The sequence below is a fragment of the Carassius gibelio genome, chromosome B4 (assembly GCF_023724105.1).
Source record: "Carassius gibelio isolate Cgi1373 ecotype wild population from Czech Republic chromosome B4, carGib1.2-hapl.c, whole genome shotgun sequence".
NCBI lineage: Eukaryota > Metazoa > Chordata > Actinopteri > Cypriniformes > Cyprinidae > Carassius > Carassius gibelio.
The window spans coordinates 24660396-24686840 of NC_068399.1; the positions used below are offsets into that span (position 1 = coordinate 24660396).

The following is a 26445-nucleotide window of genomic DNA, read 5'->3' on the forward strand; positions in this document are numbered from 1 at the left end:
AATTAAAAATAATAATCTTATCAAGAATACAATAAAGAAAGCAGCAAACTGCCCATTGTTTACTAGCTTTATTCATTAGTCAATATAAACACACAAAGACTGACTGCTGAAAAACACTGAATGAAAATTGTATGAAAATAAACAACAAATAATTTTATTAATAGTATAAATACCACTAAGCAACCTATTTAGAGAAACATTTAGAAATAAATTGTCAAAAAAATAAAAAATAAATAAAATGTGAATGAAAAGAAAATATATATATATGGAGTATATCAATATGTCCATACCAACAAACAGGGCTACATGTTACTTACTATAACTTGTTAAGAAACAAAGCAAAAATTTTTTATCATAGTTCATGACTCTACTGTGATCACCAGCAACCGACTCAAATTAGGAAACGGCTCCATCTAGTGTTTCATCCCTGATAAGACGTGACAAAAGATAATCATTTTAGACTTTAGACGCTTGCAGACTCTTTCACACCGAAGAATTCAAAAAACACAAGACTGCATGCAATCAGAAAGCTGATTTCATTAAACCAGGACGAGAAACTGACCTGACAGATGAAAGGCAGACGCTCATGGCAGCAAGCATCCGTCCATCCAAACCCTTTCTGTTCTTCCTTGAGAAGTTTTCCACAAAACATGCTCGCTGGGTCCTTTGGAAACTCTTGATGCCACGGTGCATACTCCACATACGGCCCACTGGTCCACAGCCAGGGCGAACAGCTGAAGAGCATACTCCGCTCAAGCCCGATCCACACTCCATCAGTGATTGCTTTATCCTGCAGCATCTGTGTGATGTACTTCTGTGCCGTGGCATTTAAAATGTGCGCCAGTGTCTGGTAGTGAGTTCTGCAATATCCCAATGCATCAATCCAGCTTTTTGAATCATTGATAAAGGTATAGCTGTCTGAAATAGATATTAAACAAAATTTCTGATATTTTACTATAATATAATAATAGGTAATGATGAAAGTTACTATAGTCCAATGTACAAGGGCTAGTTATATTCTGGATGTCAGTGCAATCGGCCTCATTATTGTTTATGTATTTGACTCACATTGGCAGATGACTCCAGCATCTTTATAATGACTGCAGTTCTGTACGTCCCATCCAGAAGATCTACATCTCTTTAGAGTTTGCTCATTCCCATAACAATTTACATTATTCATCCATATTGGTCCTGAGCCGTTGCCAAAAAAAGCACCTTTTCTTGCCTCTATAGCATCCCCACATCCAATCTCTCTACACACCACTGCAGCGTCTGTCAGACCCCAGCCATCATCACACACTGTTCCCCATGCTCCATTGTGAAGAACCTCCACTCGTCCAGAACAAGAGTTAAAACCATTCTGCAGTCGTACTTTGGCTAATAAACAATAAATGAACAGAAACTGTTTAGCAATAGTTCTTTGATAAATTAAAAATTGGTCTTCTATGAAGTGTGTAGGTCTAAGACACATAATTTTGCTTTTATTAATTGTTTGCATATTATTAACATGAACAGTTATGTTAAGAAATGCAGCAGTATTGAAGTAATATGTCAGGCAGTAGACCTTTATAATAAATCATTAATCACTTACGTTCACAGATAACACCAGCATCTTTTTCATGGCTGCAGTTTTGTTGAAATCTTCCACTTAAAACACAGTTCTTCAGTGTAGACTCTGTTCCATTACATCTCACATTTCTCATCCATACTGGTCCTGATCCTTGTCCAAAATAAGCTGCACTCTTTGCTTCGGTCACATTCCCACATCCCATCTCTCTACACACCACTGCAGCATCTGTCAGATCCCAGCCATCATCACACACTGTTCCCCAGATTCCATTGTGGCGAACCTCCACTCTTCCCGAACATGAAAGACTGCTGTTGACTGTAATAGGAGCTGAAGCACATGGCAAAAGAAACAAAATGGCTTTATGTCTGTAAAGATGGTTTGAGTGGACAGAAGCATATTAAAATCATTGTTTAAAGTTTTGTGACTCACGCTGACAGATGACTCCAGCACCTTTATTACTACTACAGGAGGTAATTTCATGTGATATGCAGCTCTTCAAAGTAGATTCTGTCCCATTACATTGTACAGTATTCATCCACACTGGTCCTGATTCCTGGCCAAAATAAGCACGACTTGGCCCTACGACACTCCCACAGCCCAGTTCTCTACACACCACCATAGCATCTGATTGATCCCAGCCATCATCACACACTGTTTTCCACTGACCGTCACAAAGAAGCTCCACTCGTCCAGAACAGGAGTTGTCACCATTTACCAACCTGACAGTTACTATACACACAGATAATAAAATGCCAAGTTGCTTTTACTACCATATATTTGTGTATTTTACTATTTCAACAAGAACACATTGGGTTAGAAAACTATATTGTTTTATTTAACTCTCTCGTGTTATTCCTTAAAAAGGGAAATATGCAATTTTATGAAAAATAATATTTTTGCCTCACAGTTACAAACGACACATCCACACATAATGTCAATTCTATTGCATTTATTTTTAAACAATATTTAAATTTGCTGAATATTTTGAACTCACACTGGCAGATGACTCCAGCATCTTTTTGATGGCTACAGTTGTGTATTCCCCATCCATTTGAAGAGCAGCTTTTCAGTGTAGATTCATTCCCAGCACATTGTACATCATCCATCCATATCGTTCCTGATCCTTGGCCAAAAGAAGCAGTGCTCTTCGCCTCGATCACATCCCCACATCCCATCTCTCTACACACCACTGAAGCGTCTGTCAGATCCCAGCCATCATCACACACTGTTCCCCATGTTCCATTATAAAGAACCTCCACTCTTCCAGAACAAGAGTCAGTGCCATTCACCAACCTGACAGCTGTTATCCACACAGATAATATAAAAAAAGTTTTGGTCTTAAATAAATGTATGTATTTTACAATCTTTTTCTTTTAGGGAAAAAAGGCATGGCATTTAAAAAAAAAACTTTTGAAAATGTATTTATTTTATTTAGTACATTCCATAAAAAGAAAATGTGCAATATTAATACTTTTTTGACTCACTCTTGCAGATGACTCCAGCATCTTCATGATGTTCACAGTTATGTTTTCCCCATTCATTTGCCCTGCAGTTCTTCAGTGACGACTCCGTGCCAGTGCAGTTTACATTATCCAGCCATATTTGGCCTGATCCTTGTCCAAAAGAAGCATTCCTCTTTGCCTCGATCACATCCCCACATCCCATCTCTCTACACACCACTGCAGCGTCTGTCAGATCCCAGCCATCATCACACACTGTTCCCCATGCTCCATTGTGAAGAACCTCCACTCTTCCCGAACATGAGTAAGTGCCATTCATCAGTCTGATTTCATCTATACTAGTCGGATTTGTAAAACCTATGCATGCAGTTGAGTCAAAGATGCAGATTATTAATATTTAATTTGACTTTTTATTGCTTTAATCATGCTGAAAATATAAAACTATTTGTGACCAAGATTTGTTTCAGTGTATAGCATAATGCTCTTACCCAGAAGCAGAAAGAGTTGCATGACCCACAGCATAGCGGCTAGAAATATAGTAAATATGATATATTATTCATGTTGAATCTTCACACAAAACATTCATTGCTTTTTCTTATGTTCTACACTACTTTCAGAATTAATAATAATAATTTTACAGTGTAGACAGGTAGCTGTAAAAATTCTAAACATCTACTGTAAAATAACTGTCTAATTGTATAAGTGAGTTTTTCTAATTGTATTTAGTCATATTGTAATCAAATCAAATCAAATAAAAAAAGTAATATTATATTATATGACAATATAAATATTTAATAATAAAATAATTGTAATATGATCATTTCTATGTTAATACCTGCTAAATGGTTCTCTTCTTCGTCTGTCAGTTTGAAAAGTCCTTTGTGACATGTACTTGTGTTTTTCTCTTCATGCCATATGTTTTGGAATTCATGGTTTACTGCTTGAAAGATTGGATGTGTGCCTAGTTTGTTTACCAGGAAAATATGAGATGATTCAATGAGCCTTTGTTTGCAGAAGCTTCTAGGGTAACCTTAGCAACCCACACCTGCTCCGAGCAGGACTTGGGAGTAGAGTGCACTAATAAAGAGGATGAAGACTGGAGCTCATCATTTCACTCGCTAGTGTGCATCTTGAGATCAGGAGTGAGGTTAACCTGCACAGCATCTACCAGCTGGACTCAATTACACTATCAGTAGCTGAAGCAAACAAAAAACTTTCTCTTCTTCCACAATAAGAGGAATTTCTTAAAATCTTTAAACATTTCATCAGAGCCCTAATGATCCAATATCCAGCAATTAAATCCTCTTTGTGCATCTTTTGTTGATGTTTTGCATATTTTATTGCATGTCACCATTAACCATTATCTTTCAGGTGCCATAGCTTTATTTTGTCACACAAAGAAGTAGAGAAAGCAGGGATCATTCTACAACTTGCTGCTTGTGTATTTATTAAGAAAATGGTTTGGCTAAAGCTTTAAAATGTATATAAGACTATATGTAAACAGCAAACTCTACAAACAAGTCCATGTTGCACATTCATCTTTAAATTATTTATTCTATATATTTTTTTGTATTTATTTACAGTTTACCTGAATTTTTTGGAGGTTCATTTGGCTGTAAAACTGCATTTGTCACTCCTGTAAATACTTATAAACATCTATAAACAATCATTTATGCAGTGTTTTGAAGATGTATTACGAAGTGAGCACTAATTTAAATAAATATCTATTCCATAATTTTATTAGATTTGCTTTTACTCATCTTAACAAATGCTAAATACACAAACATTATCAAAAAGGCCTGACGGCATTAGCATTGCACAATTCAATTCAAGTCCAAATCATGATTCAAAAGAGTATAATGCTATAGAGAAGAGATGTCAGTGCAAAAATTATTAGTCAAAATCAAGACACATTATACAGTATTGTTCAAAATAATAGCAGTACAATGTGACTAACCAGAATAATCAAGGTTTTTCGTATATTTTTTTATTGCTACGTGGCAAACAAGTTACCAGTAGGTTCAGTAGATTCTCAGAAAACAAATGAGACCCAGCATTCATGATATGCACGCTCTTAAGGCTGTGCAATTGGGCAATTAGTTGAATTAGTTGAAAGGGATGTGTTCAAAAAAATAGCAGTGTGGCATTCAATCACTGAGGTCATCAATTTTGTGAAGAAACAGGTGTGAATCAGGTGGCCCCTATTTAAGGATGAAGCCAACACTTGTTGAACATGCATTTGAAAGCTGAGGAAATGGGTCGTTCAAGACATTGTTCAGAAGAACAGCGTACTTTGATTAAAAAGTTGATTAGAGAGGGGAAAACCTATAAAGAGGTGCAAAAAATGATAGGCTGTTCAGCTAAAATGATCTCCAATGCCTTAAAATGGAGAGCCAAACCAGAGAGACGTGGAAGAAAACGGAAGACAACCATCAAAATGGATAGAAGAATAACCAGAATGGCAAAGGCTCAGCCAATGATCACCTCCAGGATGATCAAAGACAGTCTGGAGTTACCTGTAAGTACTGTGACAGTTAGAAGACGTCTGTGTGAAGCTAATCTATTTTCAAGAATCCCCCGCAAAGTCCCTCTGTTAAAAAAAAGGCATGTGCAGAAGAGGTTACAATTTGCCAAAGAACACATCAACTGGCCTAAAGAGAAATGGAGGAACATTTTGTGGACTGATGAGAGTAAAATTGTTCTTTTTGGGTCCAAGGGCCACAGGCAGTTTGTGAGACGACCCCCAAACTCTGAATTCAAGCCACAGTACACAGTGAAGACAGTGAAGCATGGAGGTGCAAGCATCATGATATGGGCATGTTTCTCCTACTATGGTGTTGGGCCTATTTATCGCATACCAGGGATCATGGATCAGTTTGCATATGTTAAAATACTTGAAGAGGTCATGTTGCCCTATGCTGAAGAGGACATGCCCTTGAAATGGTTGTTTCAACAAGACAATGACCCAAAACACACTAGTAAACGGGCAAAGTCTTGGTTCCAAACCAACAAAATTAATGTTATGGAGTGGCCAGCCCAATCTCCAGACCTTAATCCAATTGAGAACTTGTGGGGTGATATCAAAAATGCTGTTTCTGAAGCAAAACCAAGAAATGTGAATGAATTGTGGAATGTTGTTAAAGAATCATGGAGTGGAATAACAGCTGAGAGGTGCCACAAGTTGGTTGACTCCATGCCACACAGATGTCAAGCAGTTTTAAAAAACTGTGGTCGTACAACTAAATATTAGTTTAGTGATTCACAGGATTGCTAAATCCCAGAAAAAAAAAAATGTTTGTACAAAATAGTTTTGAGTTTGTACAGTCAAAGGTAGACACTGCTATTTTTTTGAACACACCCCTTTCAACTAATTGCCCAATTGCACAGCCTTAAGAGCGTGCATATCATGAATGCTGGGTCTCATTTGTTTTCTGAGAATCTACTGAACCTACTGGTAACTTGTTTGCCACGTAGCAATAAAAAATATACTAAAAACCTTGATTATTCTGGTTAGTCACATTGTACTGCTATTATTTTGAACAAAACTGTACAATTAATGGCAGGGTGAGATTTTCTTATGACATGTAATAGAATTGTGATTGAAGTTATGATTTGTATATCAGTGTATACACTATCACACATTAATTTAGTTATATAGCAGTTAACAAAGGGTTTATATGTAGGGTTTATATGTAAACCCTTAGGGTTTATATGTAAACCCTTTCTGTTCTATTTCTCGCAGTCTAGAGGAATTTTATTCTTTTTGCCAAATTTTCTGAAACACTTCTCTATTAGCTTGTGTCTTCCATTGTAGGTTAAATGTCCCCAAATCTTTCAATTTCTTTCAATCTTTAAATTCCGTAAGAAAAATATAGTAAATACTAAATAACTGTTGTGTCCCAGCTACAGTGTGAGATTATCATGAGCTCACATTTTCCAAAATCTTTATTCTTTCATCAGGGTCATTATTTAGGATAAATATTAAATCCAAGCTATTTACGGAGTTTATGTATGTTTTAAGCAATCAAATTGTTGCTTAGGAAGACAAATCTTGTGACTTACCTTTACAGATGTCTCCAGCATCGTGTTGATGGCTATAGTTGTGAATTTCCCATTCATTTGATGAACATGGTTTCAGTGTGTATTCATTCCCAGCACGTTGTACATCATCCTTCCATATTGGACCCATTCAAATTTGACTCAACCAGAACAATGTTGAGTAACGTGTTGAGAACCTGTGCATGTTAGAGAGTCAAAGATGCAAACAAATTTTTTTATGAGCTCTTATTTAGAAGATATTATTGGTCATCAAACAGAATGCACAGTGTTTTGTCAGCTAGTTCTTCTTACCCAGAAGCAGAAAAAATTGTGTGGACCACGACACATTGGCTGTAAATATATTTCATATAATGTTAGATACAGTGGGGAAAATATTTATTTGATCCCCTGTTGATTTTACAAATAAATGAAGGGTCTGTAATTTTTTTTTGTAGATTTATATTTAACGTATAGAGACGAAATATAACAAGTAGAGACAAGAACTTCTTATGGGATTTATAGGTACATCGTCAATTTAAACTGGACGTGTGACAGTTATGTAGGCTGCTTTCCTCTTGTTCATCCTTGACCCAGCTATTATTCAGCTTGAACACCATCCACACTGATATGATGTACACATGCCTGTGATGTACATGTATGTGCGTTTTTATCTGTCAAGTAAATAACACTGACATCCACATTTGATAAATAAAACATCTTTGATTTCTGACAGGTTTCACTGGATTCTACTGTGCTGCAGTCACATAAATTGTTATCTCAACCTCAACAATATGCAAATTTCCCATTCTAATTCTCTTATGGGAAATTCTGCAGAATGTCATTTGTTTACAGAATCATAATGCCCAGAGGTCTAGGAGGCCCGCGATCGCAACCTGTCACATTTGTGTCTGAAATCTACTATTTGGGAATATGAACAAATATGAATATGAATTTAAATAAATACATCTGAGCTCGGAGAAGTTGGGGATGGAGGATGCAGTTAAGCAATAGAAGTGAGGCTGAATGAACAGGATTTAAATAGACCGCTGTAAGAGGTGTAGAAACTGCTGATGTGAGCTTGACTGACGAGGCCTGCCTGAACTGACACAACACTCATTTTCTAGCATTTGTGAATGTTGGTGTTTTGTTTCCATGTAATTTACATGTCTTTGCAAATTTATAAAGGGAGTTTCATGAAACTGGCCCACTCAGAGTCATGCCATCGGTTTTGATATTTGAATAGTGACAGATATTTTTCTCTTAACTATATGAGTATATGATATATGAAAGCATTTAATTCACATTTGAGTGGATTTGCATTGAAACATTATGAAAATATACAATGAATGTTGTGCAGTACAAACATCCAATGGTGCATCCAACAATGTTTGCAGATGGGAAATTAATTCCTTGTTTTATGGCTATTAAATTAATCCAGCACTTTCTGAGCGTTTAATTGGTTTGCATTCTGAAAGATGGACTGCTTTGATAGTAAGAGCTTTATTTCTCATGTTGACAATTGTCTTTTAATGAAATCTGAGGGGAGGAGCCAAGACATCAGCTGATCCTACAACCAAATAAAATCACCTGGAAACCTTCTTGTCACAGAGACAAAGACACTTCTGAAGGGACTGACATATTAAAAGGTTAAATAAATCTAATAATGTGAATCATGTTTGTTAGTTTGAAAATTAATTTTATTAAGTACTAACAATATTTGTAATTACTTCTGGTGTAGTTGATATATTGCCAACTCTTGCACTTTCCCTCACTCTTTTTGTTAATTGCTGCAGTTGTGAGTTGATGTGGTTGACATTAAGTGCAGTTAGAGACCTCATGTGTTGTTATGTGGACAACTGCTGTTGATAAATGACTTGTTTCAGATAATCAGTCAGTTTTTGGACTTTGAAATGTTCTGTAGCCTCAGCAGGTAGCAAATTCTCCAGTGCAATTTTGAGTCATGCAAACTCTTTCAGATCCTCACTACAGAAAATATGAATAGTGGGGATCGGATCTTGGTATGAGGGCTTGACGTATGAGGTATGAGGTACGATAGGTATGTATCATGATTGCATGATTGGTATGAGGACTAAATCTTCTACACCTTCTACCTTATTTGATTTATTCTCAGGTTAGGTAAAGCAAGTCAAATCTGTCCTAACTCATAAGCACTCATAGTTCTCAGAAGCTCTCTATAAGCATTTTTCGGTAGCACTTTATTTTACAGTCCTGTTCCTCATGTACATACTATGTACTTATTATGGTAATTACAATAACTGTAATAACTAGGTACTAACCCTGAACCTACCCCTAAACCTAACCCTACCCCATGTAGTTACCTTGTATTACCAGAACTTTCTTAGATGAATACACTGTAAGTACTGTACACTATAAGTACATGTTAGTACACGTACTGTAAAATAAAGTGCAGCCTATTTTTCTCCTCCTGGACTTTCTTTGATGCCTCCTGCTCTGTCGTAACATCCCTGTTCTTCATTTTTCTTTAGCAAATCTCTTACTAAAACATGTTTCATATGCTATACTTTTGCGAATATATGCTAGAAATATTTGCACAATAAATGCTTTAAAACAATTACAATATAATGTGTGATGTCTTTCATAATAAACCATTTTTCCAATAAAACAATTACAATATAATGTATGATGTCTTTCATAATAAACCATTTTTCCAATAAAATAATTTCAATATAATGTGTGGTGTCTTTCTAAAAAAAAACACTGTCCAATATTTTCAACATATTCAGTAACAACACAACAATATTACATGTAAATAAAAATCTCATGTAAAGAAAAAACTTGTAATAAGAAAATTGCATATTTTCCTCAACATTACATGCATTCATTAGTTTTTTATTTTTATTTTTTTATCTTCGAGGTGCCATAGATACATTTTTGTACACAATGAACAGAGAAAGCAGGAACCATTGAAAACTTCATTGTGCTTATTTATTCAGAAAAAAAAAATATTAAAATAATGTATTAATATAATATAAACAGGACAAACAGGTTCATGTTGCACATTCATGTTTAAAATATTTTTTGTAAGATCAATTTAAATGCAGACCACTATAAATGTAAATACTGTCTTCATCTTCATTATTAATTTCACGTCTATAAATAATGTCAGGTCTAAAAATAAATATTTTCACCTTTAAATGATAATTAAATAAAAAAAAATGTTAAATTTATTTATATGATAATGTATATTTTATGTATGGAAATCAATCATTTTATACATTTAATGGTAGGGTCAGATTTACTTGTAGTCAAACATGAAAGCTGGGATTAATGTATCAATGTATATACTATCGCACATTAATCAAAATATATAGCAGCAAAGGGTTTATATGTTTTTCTCACAATATTGAGGATCATTTTTCTTTTTAGTAGCTTTCTGAAACACTTCTCCATTTGACTGCGTCCTCCACTGCAGGGTAAAAGCTCCAGAATCTTTTAATATCTCTTTTATCTGTGAAAATAATAAGACAAAAATATGTTAAATAAATAAAAAATAATAATAACAAAGCTACAGTGTGAGATGTTTTGTTGTTCTCTGTGACCTTTTATTTTGCACTCACCTTTTCCAAAATCTCCATCATTTTGCTTTTGTCGTTTAGTTCAGTTTTTGGATCAACATTAAATTGGAGCCTCATGGCTGTTTTTTTCCTGATTTCTGAAAAATAGATTTCCAAAGATGTAGATGCTGGAACTGTTTCGGTGAACCTAAACATACCGATAACAAACATGTAGGAATGTAGGTCCTATTTAACTGTATAATGGAGAGTTTTCCAAAGATGTAAGCTATTTTTGCTTATTATATCATAAGTACAGCAGCAGCAGTTATGTTTCTATTAATTATGGATTCATGAAGCCTGGAGGTTTTTTTTTTGTTGTTGTTGTACAATTTGATTTGCCAGATGAAGTTGAAGTTTATAGAGTAGATGTTGCATATGTGTGTGTGACTGAAATGAAAATGTAATACATTCCAGTTGAATTTACACAGATTTGTTTCCACTGCTTACTTGTGTAAATGTGCTGAAAATTCAAATGTGGTAGTTGCTAAAATATATTTTAGTCTTAAATATATTTATGTAACTTACTTTTATTTTTTTGTAAAAAAGGCATGGCATTTGAAAAAAAATGGTTAATTAATTTCTTCTATTTAGTAATTCCATAAAAAGAAAATGTGCAATATTAATACTTCAGTTCTTTGATTGTTTTTGACTCACTGCTGCAGATGACTCCAGCATCTTCATGATGTTCACAGTTATGTTTTCCCCATTCATTTGCCCTGCAGTTCTTCAGTGACGACTCCGTGCCAGTGCAGTTTACATTATCCAGCCATATTTGGCCTGATCCTTGTCCAAAATAAGCATCGCTCTTTGCTTCGATCACATCCCCACATCCCATCTCTCTACACACCACTGCAGCGTCTGTCAGATCCCAGCCATCATCACACACTGTTCCCCATGTTCCATTGTGAAGAACCTCCACTCGTCCAGAACAAGAGCTTCCATTGACCAATCTGATTCCAGTTGTGACATTTATGAAGCCTGCATGTTAGATCACCACAGATGCACATTCATTTTTATTTGAGCCTTTAATTCAATATTCAATAATATTATTGGTACAGCGACAGATACACAGCAAAGTTTTGTGTCAGTGCATCGTTCTCCTTACCCAGAAGCAAACAGAGTTGCATGGACCACATCATATTGGCTGCAAATATATTTCATATGATAGATATGAAATACTCCTTGGTTTATTGTCTCTAGAATTTTCATACAAATCATTTTAGCCTCATCTTGCTGCTCTTATAAAGAGATGTATTCAGAATTCAGCGTGCTTCTATTATTAGCAATCATGAATGAAAGCAAGAAAGAAATTTAGTATTTAAGCATTTTCAGTAGTACTACTAATGTATCATGTGTTTTTAATTAATTGTTGAATTTCATATAATAGGTGGTAAGCATTTAAAATAAACTAAATATATTTAAATTGTAGATTAAAAAAAAACGATTTAATATTGGCAATCAATATTTTTAAAAGTAAGTTTGTCAAAGTCAAAGTCAAATTCTATATCCGTTTAAGAATGTTTAAAAAGTAGATTGAAGATTTTAAATGTGTCATAATTTAGGTTTGATGCTTTTTTAAATAAAGATTAATTGAAACACACCCCCTATAATCTCACTTGAACAATCCTTATGCTAAATGCATAAGAAAACACTCATAATATATATGAGCAAAAGTTTTTAAGGTAATACCTGGCCAGATGGTCATCTGTAGCTTCTTCTTATGGGATTTAGGTAGGTCAATTTAAACTGGACGTCAGTCGTAGGCTGCTGTCCTCTTATTCATCTTTTACCACAGCTACTATTCAGCTTGAACACCATCCACACTGATTCTATAAATGTGATGTACACATGCGTGTGGATTTTTATCTGCCATGTAAATAATACTGAAATGCACATTTGATAAACAAAACATCTAGGAAATCAAACATGTTTTGGTGAATTCTACAGTGCTGCATACAGTATATTCAAATTATTATTTCAGCCTGAACAGTTTGCGCACCTCCCATTCAAATTCAGGGAAATTCTGCAGAATGTATACTGAACATAACTGTGTGCATTCTGAATTCATCTGTGAAGGTGGATGAAAGCTACATAAATATTACATATACTAAATAGAACCAAACTTTTCTAATCCTTTACTCTCTGTTTTTATTAGGTTGGTGAATGGCACTGACTCTGACACTGATTGTTGCGGATGAGTGGAGGTTCTTCATGATGGTAAGTGGGGAAAGTGTGTGATAATGGCTGGGGTTTAGCAGACGCTGTGGTCATATGTAAAGAAGTGAATTGTGGGAAAGTGATTGAGGCAAAGCATGCTGCTTGTTTTGGACCAGATGTAAGACCAGTATGAATAGATGATGCACAGTGTACTGAGAGTGAGGCTTCACTAGTGAACTGTACATCAACAAAATGGTTTTGTTGATGAAGAGATCAACTTTCATGTGAGCATCACAAATGATGTACTCTCCTATTGTGTTGGGTTCAATTTGACCTTCACTCTGTTTACAAACTGCTAGAAATACTCTTTAAACTCTTTATTGCTTCTTGAAATTTGGTGAATATTTCTCATAAGGGCTCATGAATAAGCATGCAAAGGTTCCCTCAGTAACCCTTAGTGGTTTCCATGCATTTGGACAACACTATGAAAAACACTAAAGAGTCAGGTAAAAAAATAAAATAATTAAAAAAAAAATCTTTATTTTAACTTGTCAAACACTAAAATATTAAATACATGAGAGCTTATATAATTTAAGATTCAAGGTGTCCTTGAAATTGTAACTCAACTTCTGAATTATCCAAGGTAAATTCACGGTTTCTACATCTGTGAGAATTGTATTTTAATATTTAATTCATTTACATTTTTTTTCTAATGTTATAGGTTACACTGTGTTAACAGCAGCCTCTTGCAACATTCAGGAAAGAAGTAGTCCACCCAGAAATATTTCTTCTGTAATTATTTACTAAACCTCATTTTATTCCATACCCTTACATGTACTGCATTAGGCTAACGGAGACTGGTCATAGCACTTGCATATCTTTGCTCTTTTGTTTATTTTAATTGCTTCCGTTGTCCTTATTTGTAAGTCACTTTGGATAAATGCATCTGCTAAACGACTAAATGTAAATGTATCTGAGTTTCACAGACAAAACAATTCTGCCAGAGTTTGATTTTTGTTGTTCGTTTTTTTTTTAGATCTCAATTACTAGACTGTCGCAGCAAGAGAAGTGTGAGAGACCATTTTTTAATTATGTTAGATGTTATCTATTCTTTGCACCTCAGATATTTCTGAACATATAGATGTTTGGGTCAAATTGACCTTTAACCATAATATAATATAAAAAACTGATTTTAAATGTCTTGTATCTTTTAGCTGTTTTCATCTCAAACATATAGGCCAGTAAGGCCACAATAGATGTTTTGTTTTTTTACATGAATCTGTAGCATTTTCCATAGTGAATTTTTGGCCTGAAAACCATTGTCAATTTGACCCCTAACACAAAAGTTATATACCTGGTTTTTCACCACAAGAGGAGTGTTAAGAATAATTTCATTCACATCCCAGTTTTCCTGACAAATGCCATGACAAGATGTCATTATGATAAATCATTCTCCCTTGTCAATGTTTCACTTCACAGTAACTGTGAGACGAGTTGTGGTTAGGATTGTGGTGAAAGCTGAGACTGGAGACAGCATCAATGACCCAGATATCAAGAATAACCTTCTGGACAAGATAAGATTCATGTTAACTTTTATCAAACAATTTTTGCAAGATAGATAGATAGTCAGGACGGCAAGAAGGAGAAAGATTTTCTTTTTGGACATTTGTTAGGACTTACTATTGCACTCAACAAGTTATGAACTCATTAGTTATAATAAACCTATATAAACTTTCCTTCATAGTCGTGCTACTACTGCCTCTCCTCCCACCGCCTCTACCTTACTGAGCATGCAAAACTACATGCAAAACACCCTGAAGCACATCCAAAATGCCTTCAACGCATTTGAGGTGTATGAGCACCTATTGCACACAGTTAAATCCTAACGGCATCTCGTTAATCTTTCTGTTGCTTCACTCTGCAATACTGAAAACTGTATACATGGAAAATAAATGTGTTTATAATGTACAGGTGTAAATTCAGGAAGAAGAACAAAGTAGAATAACTTAGAAGTTGATGTATTTACAGTATATTTGTATTCATTCATTTATTTATTTACTAGATTAAAAAAAGCTAATAATTTGGGGGTAGAATTTGGGGGGGGGGGGGGGGGGGGGGGTTAGGAAATTGTGACTTTTTATGTCACGATTCTGATTTTTTTCATTGCAAATCTGAGATTATATCTAGCAATTCTAACATTTTTCTTCAAAATTCTAAATTTACATTACCCTATTTTTTTCAGCCACAGAAAAAATTAAAAAGGTACTTGCAACTTTCAATCAAACATTTCTTACTTTTTTTCTCAGAATATGGAGAGATAGATACTCTGAATTGCATTTATCAAATTGCAAAGGTGTTTCATAGTGAAGCGAGGCGCTGTGTTTATTTTCACACAAGCAGCTCACGATTAAGAGTTTATATCTAGTAATGTAGACTTTTTTCTTCAGAATTTCAGGGGAAAAAATGTGAGAGACAAACTGTGAACTGTGAGAAAAACAAACAAGCTTCTATAGAGGACTGATTTAATGTATGGGTTTGGACACGCACCTCTGCAAATGATTCCTGAATCATTGAATACATTGATGGTTTCTCCACCCACCAAATCTGAGCGAATCCATCCATATCGGCCCATCAGCGGGCCCAGTGTATTCCCACCACAGCCCAGCTCTCTACAGAGCACTAGACCAACTGTGAGATCACAGCTGATGTGGCACACTGTTCCCCAGCCGTCATGATATAACGTTAGATAAATGCAAAATAGAGGAACATAATTTGGCACTCTCCTGTGGTGAAAATGGTCTGCCTCAAAACTGTGCTGTGCTTCATATGGTCTTTCAACAACTAATTTTAATCCTGTTTTAATCGACATCTGTTTTCCCTCAGTATAAACACAGTAAAGGCTATAGGTTTTAAGGCAAACCAATGCAAATCACGGCTTTACACATACGTTTGTCTTGGTTTTTGCTTTTCTAACAATGTACATAAAGGACTGAACACATGGCAAACAGAAGAAGACAGAGACTGCTTGTAACAACTGAACTCATAAACATTCAAATTGAGCTCACAAAAGTTTGCATATGGTGCCATAAGAATGTTCTGTGAGTGCAAGGATCATACTTTAAAAAATGCAATAATTAGATTTTTCATCTGGTTTAAAAGGAAGGGAATAATATTCCAGAATAGCGCTCCATTTAACTAAGAAAGATGTGGTACTTTAGTTTCACTTGATGTTGATGTTTTAACATGGAAATTTACTAAATTGCTTAACCTTATTTTTTCTAGTTTGCTAGAAAGGTGTATGACATCACACAAACGTGAAGGCTTCCAGAAAGATACAAATCAGTACCTTTCAGGTTTTAAGACAATGAAGGTAATGTAAGCGGTCTGAGCCAACTACATCGACACATATGCAAGCATTATCATTGTTCCTTTTTACATCCTATTTACATTACATTTACAAGATATGAACAGACTGTAATTCTAGGATATTGCATTCTGCATTGCGAAAATAAATACTACAAATATAGTTAAAACACACACAAACAATAGGCTACAGTTCGTTTAAACTGTATTGTTGTGAATATAGGTTACCTCACGACAGCAACGTGTTTAATTGGCATCCAGTTATAGAAATGAATACTGTTTAAAATCTTAATATTTTGCAGTCCAAACAAATACTGAAAATAACCACATTTTAAATCCGTGCGTTACTTTTGCAATATGCAATGTATTTTTTAGTATTTTTATTTTTTTATATATTTTTCATAGCGTTTAATGTTTAATCAGTTCTAAATAATTGAACACAAAGGTTTCCTCTAACTCGATGTAACTCAAATAGTTGCATCAGTAATACACACAATTCACCACAGGAGGGCGCCTGGAAATAAAAACTAATTACGTTTGACTTTATTTTATTCAGTTTGCAGAGACATTTCCTAATAAAAACGTTTTGATAAACAGATTGATCAATATTTAAAATGTAAATTATTTAAAAATAATTTAATAAAATTTTTTCCTTTATCTCGATTTGCAGGCGTTCCAAACTGTTGCATCAGTGCAACTCACGCAATTCACCACAGGAGGGCGCCATATTATGTTCCTCTATTTTGCATTAATTTAATGTTACTTTATGTATGTATATCTATATATATGAACAAATCCTGATATTAAAATGCATCAATTTACAAGAGAATTAGTCAATACCGAGTGAATAATATATAATGAAAAACATTTGCCTTTAATTTATTCAGTTAAAAGAGATATTTTGAGCTATTCTTCCATATTATTTTTACTCCGTTTTCAGATGTAAAATGATATATATTTTAATGATTCACAGAACAATCTTTAATTTGTGTATATAATCTATATAATATTTTAATTCACAAATACATTTCTTCTGATTTGAGTTGTATCCGTACAAATCAAATAGTACAAATAAGGACGGCCACAGGACAGCCAACTTTGTGTTAATAATATATAAGTTGGCACTTGCACACTCAGGCTCCTGATGCTGTTTATTTATTTATTTATTTCAGGTAAAACAAGTTGAAATAAAACATTTGACTCACACCGGGATTCTCCACATGATGAAAACTTGAAGTCAGCTGCTGAGTACTTATATTTAAATTGATTGGCAGTGCTGTAATTTACAAAATATCATAATTTTTGGTATTCTAACTTTCTTGCTAATAAATGTATCATTTTTAACAGAAGAGAGGATGAATACCTTTGTTGTTCATACTGAAATGCGTTATGTGCTCTCATTTTTTTGTGTCATATTTCCTCACACTTCTAGTGTGTGAGGAAATATGATCCACAAAGAGAAGTTACTAAATTTAGTTGAATGTACTGTTCATTTAATGTAAATCTCTTAAAAGGTCGGCATGTGATAACTTTTGTTAAAACAGTTTTTTTACAATTTGAAATAACTGCTTTCAGTTTGAATACATTTAAAAATGTAATTTATTCCTGTTTTCAAAGCTGAATTTTAACATTGTTACTAATGTATGAGAAATAAATGTATTGGCATAAAATTGAAAAGCAGCTATCATATGCCGACCATTTAAGAGATTTACATTAAATGAAGAATAAATTTGACTTAAAGACCTCTTGTGATAAACTGAATCTTCTCATCTAGTGTGTGAGGAAATATTATACAAAACTAAAACTACAGACAGAGATATGTTAGACAAGGTTATGGTTATTTAATGCTCTTTATAATTTATTGAAGACTCTTAAGTCAATATTCTGCATTCACTTACAGTGCAGTCTGTACAAGTACAACAGTGTACATATAAAACATGTGATGGTGCTGTATTTGGTATGGATCATCATAGGTAGTTTCATTTTAACAGAACCTTAGTTTAATACAAAACAATGGGAATATAAAACATAAGAAATGATATTGCAAGATAAACCCTGTAAAACAAACATGAATGAAGTGATGTGCTGTCTATGACACTGTTTTGATGGAGAGAGCACAAACATTTCATACAATGCAAGTCTCAAAAGAGAATGTCACAAGGAGATAAAATGAAGTGTTAAAAACCAGCACCATTGAGTGAGCGACATGCTTAGTGTGGGTGACGCTACAGTCACCAAGGACACTTTGAATGGGTATTTTGTGCTGCTCAGGGGTCTTTTGTGTGATGTGCAGTGCTACATGGGGACAAAAAGTGGTGACTCACTGCTTTCTCAAGAACATATACACCCTCTTGTTAAACACATGATGCTACGGGGAAAAAATAAATCACCACATCAACTCCACACAGCCACTTTGAAGAGAGACCCTGCCTCAGGTGGTACCTCACAACCTCATGAAGAGCTCATATTTACATAAATATTAAACATTTTCACAGTTAGACCATATAAATAAATCTTGATCATTTCAGAATATTATATATGTTAGATTACTGTATTGTGCAGTTATTATACATCAAGTGTGCTTCAGGTATTAGAGAAGATATCATTCTTTTATTACATACACAGACATATTTGTGTTTATACCCAAACCATCAAATGCTTTTACATGGAATAAGACCACCATTCCATATTCAAAGATATATAGATCTCTATTTACAAGAATTCATTATAGAACAGGAACGTCAGACCCTCAGTGCTTTGAGTATTTGCGTGATCCCACAGTAATTGTGTCAGTTTAATAAGAAGCACAGTAGGGTCACTGGGCTTGTAGCAGACCTTCCCACTGAATAGGTTGGGAGAAAACCTCTCTTTCAAGCCACATCTCGTAGCTGTAATGGAAGTCTTCGGGCAGGTCGACACGCTGTCCTAAAACACTTTGGAGGCAGTTGTCTACTGGTGTAAACTCACTGTTCTGATTCTTATCGTAACGGCGTGCGTTGAATTTCTCGATGCTCTCGCGTAGTGCACACTCCTCCGCCTGGAAATCCCATGGCCGAGCGTCAATATCTGGGAAAAGAGAATGAAAAATAGGAGCATTTATTACATATGAGAACAACTACAAGAGCTGTGTCCCAATTCAGGGGCTGTATCCTTCGGCGGTCGTACCAAACATTGTTAAATGGTTAGTATGGGCCGCAAGGAATCCATTTATCGAAATTGAAAGATGCATGTCGAGGCTACATGTGAAGGAGCCTCCAGAAAGCCTTTGTCACACACTACTGTGATGCATTGGTCTTTAAATGCAGCCTCTAAAGGTGCAGTATGTTATATTGACAGCTAGTGGTTGAAACGGGTACTGCATTACAAATTCAAAATATTTGAGAGCTTTTGTTTCTGTTGCAGACATTCCGACACAACATAGATTTCATAGTAGAATAATAATTGAGGTTTTGCGAACTTAATGAAGTATGTGAACTAAGCACGCTTTCTAAATATCTGCGAACATATAACAGTATTTTTATGCTTTAGTAGAGTAAAAAAACCTATAAAAGATGCAGCTTCTAAATTGCAACTTATGACCCATGTTTCACCAAGGAAATAATTCAAAATTTAAAAAACATTCTAAAACATTCTAAATTTGAATCTGAAGATAATCCTACAGTACACCTTCTACAGGATCTTGAAGTTAATTGTCTTTCTCACAGGCTCCGCCCCCGACCCTGATATTTACCATTCCCATACGCCCAGTCGTCATTGAGCCGATGTCGGACTTTCTGATAGATGGCAGACATGGTTTTCATGTTACTCTTTCTCCATTGGCGGCCCAGATACTTGGTTTGTATCTTGAGAAGTTTGAGTACATAGAGCTGCATCATGGCTTGTTTAACCTTGAGCGCCCTCTTGAGGATAGGAGCAGATTTGAACACCACAAGCATCTGGAAAGAGATCCAACACAAAGCACTGAAAATTGACTGTAAAACCATTCATACATGAACTGCCTCAAAGAATAGAATTCAATCATTTATGAACAGATGTATAAAAAAAATTTCCCCCTTTATATTGACACATGAACAGATTGCATTTAAACAAATACAGATACCACTGATTGATTAGCTATATTTATACAGTGATATGCATTTTGAAACAGAGAAACAGGCAAGGTTATGTAAAAAAAACAGCAAAAACAACAGGCATAAAAAAATTAAATAAAAACAAAACTAAGTAGGAATTATAGATTCACAGAAATGCAATCATACTTCTCTTAAACAAGGCCTAAGTATAAAGGGGGTGGTATAATACTGGTAATCTATAAAATAAACTTTTCTTTCTCTCACCATAGTTCTTGAGTGTTTCCACTTGGTGATTTTGTTAAGGATCCTCAATAAGTTGATGCAGGAGAAGAGATTACGCCAGCAGAACTGATTACTGTCACCAGCTTCCTGTTTACACACACAGACACACATTGAGCAGCTTAACAACCAACAAAAATAATATGTTCTTTCTTAAAAAAGTCACCTACATTACCTATAAAATAAAGTCTGGGGTAAAAAACAGAGAAAATTGTAGTGTTTTGTATCATTACCAGGCTTTCAGCTGTGAGTTCAGGCATTTCATGAACCACACAATGAGGGAAATCCAGGGCACAAATGCTGCCATCAGAAAAGATGATATGTTTAAAAGACTTACTGACACAGAAGCTGGTTTGAATTAACATATATACAAATGTCTACCTGTTTTTGGCACTGATGTAAGACATGATGTTCTGGTTGAAGAATTTGAGGATGAGTGGGATGCAGTTGGCGAACACCAGGTGCTGAGCCACATATTCAAACTGTCCAAAACACAAAAGACATCATGTTCCTTTATAAAGCACTCCTCCTTCTAAATCTCCAGAATTTGAACAATATCAAATTTTATTCTAAGGAGGAATAGCCTTTTAAATCCAGTGGTGTAGGAAGTCAGTTTTGCCCATAATATCTATAATTAACTGCAAACTTCCATCTATATCTGATGAGTTGAAGCTTTCATTAGGCTTTAATTTGCAAGACATTCATCATTTTTCTCAGTTTAGACTAAAATGCATACTGAAGAGTGATTGGTTTCCAGTTCCTCTTCATTTATCATGACTTTAGACGTCAATGAGCAAACTCATTAAAAATGTTAAAGCAATGTTCACGCTCGTTCTTGTGATTGAGTGATTGAATGAGTAATTGAAATAAACAAAGAGGGAAACTTTGGTAACTGATTATTCAGTTAATTATTGTGAACCTTTTCACAATGATTGTGAACTCAATCATTAATTCAGTGAACCTTTAAGTCAAGTGTGAGAAAGGGTAAAATGAATATAAATGTGTTATAAAACTGTTCCCACTGCAGTGCTTTTTATCTCCACCAATAGAGGGCGCCACGTTCATTTTTCAGAATTTGTCACGCGCATCACACACGATTAGTCTGAACTGTGCTGACAAGATGAAGCACATCAAGCTTTAGAACATTTTGTTCTCGTCCTCTGCTAATATTTTTAAATAAATTGATGTAGGAGGAGAAAAAACTCAGATTTTTTTAGCATATGAAGCAAGGCCACAAATTGCAAACATATTAAGTTTTGCTACAATGTTATGTTTGTATTTAAACAAAGTCATTACCTAAATAAATATGTATAAAATTTCCAATGCATAATTCTAAACAAAGCAAGGTTTGTCAAAAGGGTTTTAAAGAATGGATATCTAATTTTTATCACTTCATAAATCAGAAAAAAGAATTGTTTTTTTTACCATGTTTTTGGGAATATAAAATCATATTCAAATAAGTTTTTACAAAACAAAACCGATATATTTATGTATAAATTAAACATCATAACCTGTAAAACTGATCATATCAATTTGATTATATTTTAAATGTTAAAAACCTTTTGATGACAAATGGGTAAAACCTAGTGATTTGATGGATAGTGAAACAGATTAATATATATATATATATTTTTTAATTAAAATTAATCAGTATTTGGGGGCTTCAGTGTGGTGCTTTAAATAGTTAAAAAATATGCCTGACAAGGTCATCTGTATAAAAAAAAAATAAAAAAATTAAAAAAAGATAGTTATTTTCTGTTCTCAGAAAAATCACATTAAAAAGTACACATTCTAATGTAATGAAAAAATGTAAGCTGCATTAAGCCGTTAAATTGATGCTTGAACCCCTATTTGTCTTTGACCCATAAATCTTCAAAATATAAATAAGAAATAAAAACTATTTGGTGAATGTAAGCACTTCTGAAGTAGAGATTTCTGGCTCACTGCATGAGTCCAGCTGTAGAAAGTAGTCTCTAAACCCCCATCTGAAATATGAAAGATTTATTTTTTATTTTACTTTTTTTAATGCATTTAGAGTATGCATTTTTAGTTTAAGTGCTTGCCTCATCGTAGTCTCTCCCTGGCTCTCTCTCTTTCATTGTCTGCTGATGAATGGTGCTTTGACAGTGAGACAGCAAAAAGAGAGCCTGACCTGGTATATGTGGTTGAGTTTGAAGTGTTTGAGGAGCAGTAGCAGGAGAGCAGAAATCGCTTTGACGATAATCTCCTTGTGTCTGTTCACATCAATGCCCAGCTTCATGCTCTGGAGGACGGTGATTCTGTTTCCAAAACACACACGGGAAATGTTTGCTGTGCGTCTAAAACAAAGCGCACTGATCTTTTCATGCACCATGCACACATCGCATGCAGAGTCTCTGCTGTATAAGACTTACGGCATCTCCTCCGGCAGAACGTCGGCTAGGATGTTGATAGAGTCTGTCTTTGCTTTGGAGGTTGGTGCTGCAGCCAGAAGGAGCTTCAGTAGAGCAATCTATAAAGAGATTGACATTAGTGTAACATTCCTACCAGGTTTGTCTGAAGAGATGCATGCATTAACCACTACACCATTAAGCATTAGCATTTAGAACTAAGGCAACCACGGATTACAATGGGAAGTAAAAAAATAAAACTAAGATATATTTCTCAAGTTAAGGTGAATGATTACATTAGGAATTGCAAACATTTCTCGTTTTTTTTATTACAGGTTTAAATATGCAAATGAGCCACTGTCTAATTAAATATGTGCACTGATTTGCATAGATTTCCAGAACAGGAATCAAAGTCAAAGATTTTCACAGAGGGGATTTTGTATATCTCTTTTATCATTACATAAAGCAGAAAAAGTTTTTATAATATTTTGAATCAGTTTTACTTTTTATACTTTCCATTTTATTTTAATTTGTTGTGGCATTTTTAGTAGTTTTATTTGAAATATGTGAAATATATGAAATTGTTTTTATTCATTTTTATTCCAGTTTTAGTTTTAGAATGTTGCTTTGGATACAAAATATATATAAATATATAGATATATTTAAATATATATTAATTAAATAATTTCAGTTTATGTTTATTTTATTCAAGTAATGAAAAAATATTTTATGGTTTTAATTTTTGTTTCAGTTTTAGGTAATTATAATAACCCTGGGGAAAAAAAATATATATATATTCACCATGTTTATCTGGAATAAATATGTGAGAAATCAGCCTTTAAAATATAATAGTAATAGTAATTAAAAATAAAAAAAGTGCAATAAAATAAACACTTAAAATTGTATTTTGGATGTTTTATTGGCACTAATCTAAAACAACACATTATGAAACGCCAAATAGGCTCCAAATAGTGTTTGCTGTGAAATATTACCAAAAATGCAAATGTTTTTATTCCCAAGTATCTGGGTGTGTAAAAAGACGAAGTGAAGGAGACACTTACTACATACTGAGAGAGACTAGGCAACATTCCCAAATATAGAATCTCTGCAGGTGTTTCTTTCACCGCCTCTTCCCCCTGACCAATCAAAAGAGGTGATTCTGACTGACAGCTCAATGGACCAATAATAAATGCAAAAGAACAGCAAAGTTGAGTCACTTACCATAGTCATGGGACACTGCTGCAGCTCCTCCTCTCTCTTGATCTGGACCTCCGCTATGGAGACATACTTGTGCTTGAGAGAGAAGGGGTGAGAGAGAGAGAGAATTGCCTTGGTGACTGAGGACAGATATCTAAACTGTGATTGGCTGAAAGAGCCCCAATAGAGCATGCATTAGAACACTGGATTCACGTCAGTGCATATCTGTGGCACAACAGCTGCCAATTCATATATACAGTAATCAACGTACTGTTTCAATAAAAGGGCAAAATATTTGAAGCAGGTGAGAATTCTTTAGCATTTAGTATTCATGCATATGATGTTTGAATATTTTATTTTTTTACTCCTCCAGCTGTGTAGAAGAATACTGGAATAGTAGAAAACTAAAATGTTTCCATGCTTACCTGTTTCAAAGTCTTCACACTCTCATGAATGGGCCTGGGTAACCCAACCAAAGTATCGATGTCACTGTAAAACAACATTAAAAAAGAAAGAATATACAGTGTGAACCAGAATTCTGAGTATGCTAAATTAATGATGATGAAGGTGACCTTTATTATCATTTCTCACAGATTCAGAACCTGGGAGGACTGATCAGACACTCACTTTCCCAAGGTGAAGCCGATAAATTTATTTCTGCTGGTCTCCAGAAAGTGCTCGATGTCTTTCTCTCTGTGGGAGAAAGAAGACAGGAATTGACTACATGAGGAGTTGCAATGGGATTCTTTTAGAATCTTCTCGGTTTAGGATTTGATTGCTATCAACAGACAGCTGCTTGAACTTTATTTTTTATAAATCCAGGTATGTGCATGGAAAATTGGGCACGCATATTTCTAAACCCATTTTGTGCATATGCATCATTTATAAATGAGACTCCAGATCTCTGAAACAAGTCCAAATAGCACAGTTTATGGCCATTACATTTGATGACGACCTTGTACACTACCTGACTTTGGGAGCCCACGGCAGTCCCCTGGGAAAGGACACTCTCTCGGTTGGGGGCCGCAGTTGTGGCGGCGGAGGCGGTTGGATAATAACATCTCTGTCGAGAGGGTCGACCTCTCCCTCAATGCCACTGTCCACGTCCTCTGGGTCATCTTCCTCATCCCGCGTATCATCATTTTTGAAAGGGTCCCGTTCGTTGTAAGTATCCAGACTGTCCTGTTTGACCAGTGGCTATAAGAGAGAGAGTAAGAGTTTAAGACCAAGATGCAAATGGACCCTGATATTGAGTCTCATTAGAAGGCCCAAATTCATAATTAAAGGGGCAGCTCACCCAAAAATTAACAATCATTATTTATTCACCCTTATGCTGTTCCAAACCTATATGTTGACTGTTGACTTCAACAGTATGAAAAAATATTATGGCTACTGTTTGGTAACCAGCTTTCTTCAAAATATCTTCTTATGTGTTCAACAGGAAAAAATAAATACATAGAGGTTTGGAACAACTTGAGGATGAGTAAATCCAAATTTTAGGTGTACTATTTTAAAACATCATTCATAAGGTGTGAATGAAGTTTGGTTTCATTCCATTATCTATTTTTTAGTTTTAGTTTTTTTGACATTTTTTTGAACTAACCAAATTGAAAAGACTCGTATCAGGTCGTAAAAATACAAGACTCATATCAGGGGTTTTTCCGCAGGTTCTTCTGGGATTTTAGCCTTCAGATTACATTCCCCATCCATTGCTCACAAACTTACCGTTCCATAAACCTGCAAATGATAAGTCTCACAAAAACAGGGACTGATTCGGTTCAACAAACGCACAAAAAGCAAGTTCTTCACATCTCTAGTGTTGTGCAAACGCATGAATGGCAAGATTCAGAGCAAGCATCAGGCATGAGGTGCATTAGTGGAGCGTCATCGTTGGTTCCAGTGCAGTCAATGTATGAGTGTGTCTGTGGGCGGTCCTAAAGGCCATGAGCAGAGCTGTGATTGGTTGCCTATGAGAAGCAGCCATTCTGCTAGCTAGTGGGAGCCGGAGTGTGTCTATGTGGATCTCGTTGATCGAGAATATGTGGAAAGATGTGCAAATGGAAAGACAGAGAGTCTTGCTAATATCCATGGCCAACTGCATCTCTCAGAACCCTTCCCCAAATCAAGTTAAGGAAAAACTAATTGCTGTGAAGGAAAAGAGAGTGGAGGAGTGCAAGGCCAGCCCACAACAAAGAGAATGCACAAAAGGGGTTTGGGGTAAAGACCTGTTTCTTGGCATACGGACTGTCTCCTTCCAAGCTATCAACAAAGGCACTCTGTAGGGACACAAGGAAGAGACGGGAATGAGCCGACAGGACAACGAAAACCCAGAGAGAAAAGGGCAGA

At 35.0% G+C, this 26445-nt stretch overlaps 2 protein-coding genes across 5 annotated transcripts in view; both read right to left on the minus strand.

Moving 5' to 3' along the window:
* Positions 1-421: 421 nt before the first annotated feature.
* Positions 422-12935, minus strand: LOC127956576 (deleted in malignant brain tumors 1 protein-like). The gene is made up of 9 exons (XM_052554606.1): positions 12839-12935; positions 11315-11642; positions 8656-8663; positions 3055-3363; positions 2565-2870; positions 2000-2299; positions 1592-1897; positions 563-918; positions 422-427 (listed from the first exon to the last, which is right to left on the minus strand). Exons 1-9 carry the CDS (start codon positions 12933-12935, stop codon positions 422-424), a joined length of 2016 nt encoding a protein of 671 aa, XP_052410566.1.
* Positions 12936-18015: 5080 nt separating this feature from the next.
* Positions 18016-26445, minus strand: part of LOC127956832 (striatin-interacting protein 1 homolog) — a 22129-nt gene continuing 13699 nt past the window's right edge. For 2 of the 4 annotated variants that reach the window (XM_052555061.1, XM_052555059.1), the window contains exons 10-22: positions 26325-26375; positions 25067-25296; positions 24727-24792; positions 24525-24588; positions 24124-24195; positions 23964-24038; positions 22927-23024; positions 22686-22812; positions 20915-21015; positions 20767-20833; positions 20519-20623; positions 19915-20119; positions 18016-19250 (exon numbers count right to left, since the gene is read on the minus strand). In XM_052555061.1, the coding sequence (XP_052411021.1) occupies positions 19000-19250; positions 19915-20119; positions 20519-20623; positions 20767-20833; positions 20915-21015; positions 22686-22812; positions 22927-23024; positions 23964-24038; positions 24124-24195; positions 24525-24588; positions 24727-24792; positions 25067-25296; positions 26325-26375 (1512 nt within the window). In that variant the 3' untranslated portion in view covers positions 18016-18999. The remainder of the gene's footprint in view (positions 19251-19914; positions 20120-20518; positions 20624-20766; positions 20834-20914; positions 21016-22685; positions 22813-22926; positions 23025-23963; positions 24039-24123; positions 24196-24524; positions 24589-24726; positions 24793-25066; positions 25297-26324; positions 26376-26445) is intronic. The other 2 variants (XM_052555062.1, XM_052555060.1) reach the window with 1 other exon arrangement.

Excerpts from the sequence above, each read along its gene's own strand:
- LOC127956576 (XM_052554606.1), bottom strand. The coding sequence starts at position 12,935 with ATGACCACAGCGTCTGCTAAACCCCAGCCATTATCACACACTTTCCCC. Across the intron at positions 2,871-3,054 it reads TGCTGGAGTCATCTGCAAGA|CTGTCAGGTTGGTGAATGGC; the intron begins GTGAGTCAAAAA and ends TGTGGATAACAG. Across the intron at positions 2,300-2,564 it reads TGCTGGAGTCATCTGCCAGT|TAACTGTCAGGTTGGTAAAT; the intron begins GTGAGTTCAAAA and ends CTGTGTGTATAG.